This window comes from Pogoniulus pusillus, chromosome 25, assembly GCF_015220805.1.
Source record: "Pogoniulus pusillus isolate bPogPus1 chromosome 25, bPogPus1.pri, whole genome shotgun sequence".
In the NCBI taxonomy this organism is placed as follows: Eukaryota; Metazoa; Chordata; class Aves; order Piciformes; family Lybiidae; genus Pogoniulus; species Pogoniulus pusillus.
In genome coordinates this window covers 13,639,643-13,646,236 of record NC_087288.1, presented here as the reverse complement: position 1 = coordinate 13,646,236, position 6,594 = coordinate 13,639,643, and the positions used below count along the sequence as shown (strand labels likewise).

Here is a 6,594-nt window from a genome sequence, read left to right as displayed (position 1 = left end):
GCACTGGGGGATGGTAAATGTGAGATTCAGCCAATTAGTTTGGAACACACACGAAAAGTGTTCAGATGCCGAAGTTGCGTGGCCTACCTTATTCTGTATGCATTACTTAATGTGCGAAGCTAAGCATTGGCCTCGCATGGTGTGACAAATCTGGGATAAACTCTGCTCGGCCGTCGGCATGTGCAGGCTCAAGTTGGCCCAGTCGTGTTGCCTTAGAGGGGCGTCTTGTCTGCAGCCAGTGAAGGTGTGCAGATGGCACTGCTGGCTTGAAATAGCAAGAATTGTAACTGTTAATATCCCCAGTGTGGCATTGTCTCTATTGGTGTAAAAAGGCATGTTCATTCCACAGATTATGCCTTTTCTGTGGTTTGCAGATACTGCTGTCACCCACGTGCATTTTGCTGGTCAGAAGATGTAGATGCCCCCTGCGACTCAGTCTTTGCAGGAGTGTTTTGAAGATGAAATACTACATAAACACTTGAAGCGTACCACCTGAGGACATTGTTACCGACATGGACATCATTATTTATTTACAGATGCTTTAATCAGGAGGAGCTTTTTTGTAAACATGAATTGCTGGGCTCTTTCCTTGAGGTGTCGTTTCTTGTTTCATGCTATTGAAACATTAATCTTAACTTATTATGACTCCTTTGTGTTGGTCAGCTCTCAGGGACATTTCCCTAGGCTTGAAAACGTGGGAGCTTTCAAGAATGTGTCAGTTGTGCCAACTGAAGCCACTTGTGGGCTGCCAGACCGAAGTACTTTTTGTCACAGCTCAGTAGCTATTGAAAGTATTACGTCCTGTATCAAGAGGTTCTGCGTTCAGGAATGTCCATACAGGTCATCGCCTTCTTCATACAAACTGCTTCTTTCAGAAGGCCTTGGTACCTGTGTTGTGGAAGATGGAAGGGAATTGCATCCAGAGTCCTTCAGCAACGCTTCCAGTTTTATTTTTCATAGTCACAAGGATTGCATCTATACCCCTCGTTCTTTGAGGCTTGCAGCTTCATTTACGTTAACTGTATGGTTGAAACCTGAGGAAGAAGGTGTAATGTAAGTAGTATTGAAGGTGTTTACTTTCCTGGTGCTCTTAAAAAAATTGGTTGTTGTGGTCACAGTCATTATTAGCAAGCTACTTAAAATTTTAAAAAGGTACAGTGGGAAAGTGTGACGTTTTAAAACCGTATTTAGCTTGAGGTCTTCACAGATGTCAAGAGAAGTAGGTTCAGTTTCAATGGCATTGACTCAAATGGTAGTCCAATTGCTTTCAGTGAGAACTATTCATAAGCAATGTACATATCCTTAAAAGTCTAAATTTGTATTTCTGACTCGTATTCCTTTTTTTCTAAAAGCTGCTAGAAAAACATTTTGTCAGGGGTTTGTGCTGTTGCTGCTTTCACAATAGGAAAAACACAGTTAAAATTTTGGGAATCCCTAATGCAATCTTAAGCCTTAAAAACAAACAAGGAAGGTCTCCAGATCTTTCAAATTGCATATTTTGGTGCTGCAGAAGAGTGGTCACAGTTTTTCCTCCTACATCTGGGGAACGTTGACTATGTTGCTGTAACAAAACATTCCGCTGCTCAAACTGCTAATGAGGTTTCCACTAGGTATTCACAAAGCAAATGTAGCTAGTCACACTCTCTCTTTTGTTTGCTTACATGTCACGCTTTTAGGAGATATTGTTGTTGTAAGTGGCCCTTCGGCTTGACTGGGCCTTAATGAAAACTTGCTATTTTGAGAAATGCATCACAAATCCTTCTGAAAGTTGTGCCTACCTGCTACCACAAAATGAAGAGCACTTACTCTTTCCTACTCTGCTTGTGCAGATCTTCTTTAAAGTTAAGCCCAAAGTGTGGTACTTTTGCTCAGAGTATGACACAAATTTTTTTTTACTTCTGCTCATAACTTATTCTTAGAGCAAATGTAATGATCTCCTTTGTTGTAGTATTCTTTATACTTACTAGGTGTGCTGCTCTGAAATGGGGAGTGTGTAGGGGTGTGAAAATCATCAAAACCAATAGATGTCGGGGTGTGAAAATCGTCAAAACCAATAGAAACATCTAAAACTATGATATGTGTAAAATTGTAGTCTGCTTTATATAATGATAATTACTTGAAGAAATTATGACTGTAGCAATTGTGTTCATAGACGAGAAATGAGATCTGCGGAGCAAAAGTGGTTCTTAGTTTAAGTTAAATCAGCTCGGCTGAAGGCATGTGTGAGGATGTCTCTGGAGCTTTGGCCTAGTGTCTTCTCTATACAGCATTTTCTATATCAAATTCGAATCTTGAATGCCAGAAAGTCCAATCCAGGGCTTGGCCTGTGCTGTGACTTCATGTCCACACGTACATGGGCATATCAGAATCTTGTTCAGCAGAGCATATGCTTTACTTGAAGAGGGAATGTCCTGCTGATTTCCAAGCAAGCAGTTGCAGTGTTACGTTTAGTGAAACTCTGTTGTCAGTGGGATAGGCTTTTGCTTCCATGGAGTCTAAAATGTATGTCCTTAGATTCAAATTAAGTGCTGCTCAGAAACCAGACTCTGCTGATGTCTGATTATCCATGGACTGGTGTAAAACATCAAGCTTCAATTGCTACTCTGTTAATAACTATACAATGTACATATTCCTGTTCAGTGGGTTTTATAGATAATTTTAAAATAAGTGTTTTATCCACTTTTGTAATAGATCACTTCATGATTCTGGCTTGTGAGATTGCTGCTGCTCAACATGTAGAAATGACAATGATAGAGCCCAGTCCTGAAAACTGAAGCTGGACAACAGCGGTCAGAGTCATGTGCTGCTGTCTAGACTTTCCCTCCCCTGCCATTGCTGCCAGAAAGAAGTGTGGTGGTTTTTTTCTTTTGTTTCTTTGGTTTTTTGTTTGTTTGTGGGTTTTCTTTTGTTTTGGTTTTCCCCTTTGTAAAAAGAAAACAGCTCCAGTTGTGGTGAAACAGCAATTGTGCACAAATAGTCACTGACACTTGAATCAGAAGGCATCCTGCAAAAGAGAGGGTGAAGTGCTCTTCTGTCAAGTGCAACAGACCTATGGCTTTTGAATATGCCATGTTATATGTGTTTCTTTGTGCTGAATGTTATATGGGCTGGCTGCTATAAGAAGCTGTGTAGTATCCTATTATGTCCTTGTAAGGACTGTCATGTTTCCTTGGTAAGCATGTGTCCATATAAAAGAACAGCAGGATTATTTTTGTTAGAAATTACTATGCTGGCTAAAGTGAGGGAATGCTGATGTGAAGATCCAAAATGTGAAGACCGTTTAAAAATCGTGACGTTCTGAGGGAGCAAATATACATGGATAATCAAAAAGGACCCAGAATTTTCTTCATCAGTTTCCTAAACTAAATTGGCTTGTATGAATCTGAGGATTCTTACAAAGACCAGAAAGTCAGGACGTTATAGGTTTATCTAATGCCTCAATATTCTCCTGAGATTTATAGTACAGATATTTGTAGGTACCATTTTAAGTTGCTGTGTATTGGAAATCTTGAAGAAAAGCAAGAGAGTAGGGAGAAAATGCTGTGATTTGTACTCTGGTCTTTAAATTTGCTTTCCCACTAGGCCATAAGTTTGGTAAGTTAGCAGAGCTTTTGCCCCTGAATTTTATTTCCCCTGTGCTTCCTCTATTACTCATTGAATATAAGTATTTTCACTAAGACTGGGTGTAGTCTGTAAGAAAGCCTTAGGACAACGAAGGAAGTTTTATATGATGATGATAAATCCTTTGCAGTGGCATGGCATAAAATTGAGTAGCTTAGTATCAGTGATACTGATGAGCACTTTATGTTGGTGTGGTGTGAACTGGGCTAACTAGAAGTTAGATGACCAGAAGACATTTGTGGTGGGAGAGGAATGAGCTGGGGCCTTTTACATGCAAAAGGCTAAGGGAATGGCCTGATTGTGAAGTCAGCAGGAGATCTGTTGGTTTTAAATGTATTTATCTAAAGGACTAAAATCATATCCTATTACTTTATATCCATTCAGATGTTTTACATTAGGAATTAGACTGAAAGAGGGATTTGCCTTAAGATACCATACGTCTGATTTTGAACCCATGCAGATGTTCTCATTTGTGAGTGCTCCAGTTAATGTGTGGGGATCACCAGTGCAGCTGTGTTAAATTCTCTGGAATATTTTTCTCTTTGAAAGCTGCCCAGGCAGATTTGCATTGTTTGCTTTTTCTTTCTTCAACCACACCATAGAGAACTGACTCTGGGTCTACAGGTTACCCGAAATTGAAAACTTCATGAAGAGCAGTAGTTTCTTTCTCTGATCATGGCTGGAATGAAAAATTGTGCTCAGAGTCAGATGTAGCATTTATATCCATTTCACCTGGGTTAGCTCCAGTTTGAGATTTTTCTTTCCTTTTTTTTTCCTTTCTTTCCTCCCCCCTGCCCCAGCCTCTGTTCTCTGACTCTTGATATTTCTTTCAGTAGTGAGCCACAATTCGCATTTGTTCTTTCCAGTTTTCAAAGTGATGTACATCAAGGTCACTTCCCTTCTTAAAGTCATGACACCTTTGGGGATAAAAACAATGTGGGGATGTTTTTTTTAGATAACTAAAATAAACAAAACCTGGATTATCCAATTATTGTTTATCCAGGAACTGAATAAATCCAATTCCTAAATATTTTGCTACTTAACTGAGCCTTTCCTCACATCTATTATCTAGCAAAACTAGCATGTTTACAAGCAAACAAAATATTGAAAAGACCAATGGACAATATATTAAGAAATGTGGTTTTAGTAAGGTTTGGAAGTTGAAAGTCTGCATTTTGCAGGTTGTTTTATTGACAACATTCCAGCAGGCTAAAACAGTGACAGTCGAGATGAATTAATTTTTCACTTGTATTTAAAGGTGAAATGGTGAATAATGACAGTATCAAAACCCAGCCTTTTGGCTAGTTCTCAGTTTTAAAAGGGCAGGCTGTTACCTGGTAGATAAGTTGGTTGGGCTGTTTATTTTTTTTCTGAAACATCTGTAGGTAAATCCTGATCTCATACAAAATATTGAATGCTTTTCTCATTTAGTGCACTAATTTAGTCTGGTGTAAATTAAGAGTATTTTCTTGAGTACTGAAGTTCTGAAGCAGCTGAAATGAGAATACAGAACATGATAATTTTTGTTGTAGTTATGATTAACTTAATACATAGCTGTTTCACAAACATCTATAGTCTAATGTTTTGCATTGTGGTGATTGTATTGGCAAAAATAGTTCAGCAGGTAGGTATGCAACATGGGTTGCTGTGGATGGTATTCTTGGCATGGCAGTGTTACATTTTAGTATTGATATGAAATCTTTGTGGAGGAAAAAAACCTAACAAGCGGCTGGATAGCTTTTTTGCCTTTCTTTGTTGGACTTTGGTGAAAGAAAGGCTGTTTCAGAGGGGGAGTGTCGGGGAAACTTGTGGTGTTGTTACCTTACCTGGACAGATGGAAGACTTATTTCCAGAACGTGCCATTTGTTCTGCTTTCTTGGTGGTTATATTGCATTTGCCTTGTTAGACTAAGGAAAATACAAGTGCCTCCACAGGATGTACTATTTTTCACAGCTTTGTATGCTAAGTGAGGCAGAGACCTGTGCAGTGCTGGCCAACCACTACTGTTCCTGTCATGAAACCCTGAAAAGAAGAGGTGAAGTGAACCCTTCTTCCACCCTCAAGTGAACTGGGGTAGTATGCACTAAATTCAACCAAGACAACCAGCCAAACAAATCCAAAAACTATCTAACAGATTAAGACAGAAAATATCTTTGTTAGAGTTCTTTTACACTTAGTACATCCTGTGACTTTCACTGTCACTGAGCATCTTCTCAAGAGCTGTATTTTTAACGTTTATTTTAATACATTCTGGTTAGCATCACTTTACAGGATAGCACCTTGGCAGGAATGTGTATATGTGTGTGCCCCTGACCTTATGTTGTTTTTCTTGGTTATTTCCAAAGGTGTGTGATAGAAAAGGCTATTGATGGGCAGACTGTGTTCAAACTCACAATCTCTGAGAAAGAGACCATGTTTTATTATCGCACAGTAAATGGTTTGCAGCCACCAATAAAAGTAATGACACTGGGGAGAATTCTTGTGAAGAAATGGATTCATCTTAGTGTGCAGGTGAGTAAAATAACCATTTAATATTTGTTGAGATACAACATTTGTGTGAGAATGGTATAACTGTATAAATACAAAAAGGTAAATTGGGGGATGTAAATGATAGGTCCTGAGTCTTGTAGGTAAGATCTTAATTTGGGAGCTCATATTGAGACTACGGGTAATTTGGCACTGGAAAGAAATGGCTGTTCTCATTTTTCTGAGCAAACAAGACTAGTAATTTTCACCTGAGGGATATATTTGGGGTAAAGAGAAGCTATGTATTTCTAACATTACCAGTAAATCTTGAGTCTTTGAGATGGTTCTGTAAAAATGCAGATGTCTTCCTCATCTATGCACTTATCTTACAGAGGTGTGTTCTATCCACTTAAAAAACTTCTTAGAGTGCACATAAGTAAATGTGCATGAATTCACATAGGCTCAACCAGGGTAATAAGTTCCAGTGTTATTACTACTTATTTTAAA

General features: G+C 38.8%; 1 protein-coding gene across 1 annotated transcript in view; it reads left to right on the top strand.

The window, feature by feature from the left end:
• Positions 1 to 377: 377 nt before the first annotated feature.
• Positions 378 to 6,594, top strand: part of USH2A (usherin) — a 411,816-nt gene continuing 405,599 nt past the window's right edge. The window contains exons 1-2 of the mRNA XM_064164511.1: positions 378 to 1,053; positions 5,967 to 6,132. Coding sequence (XP_064020581.1) covers positions 569 to 1,053; positions 5,967 to 6,132 — 651 coding nt within the window. The 5' untranslated portion in view covers positions 378 to 568. The remainder of the gene's footprint in view (positions 1,054 to 5,966; positions 6,133 to 6,594) is intronic.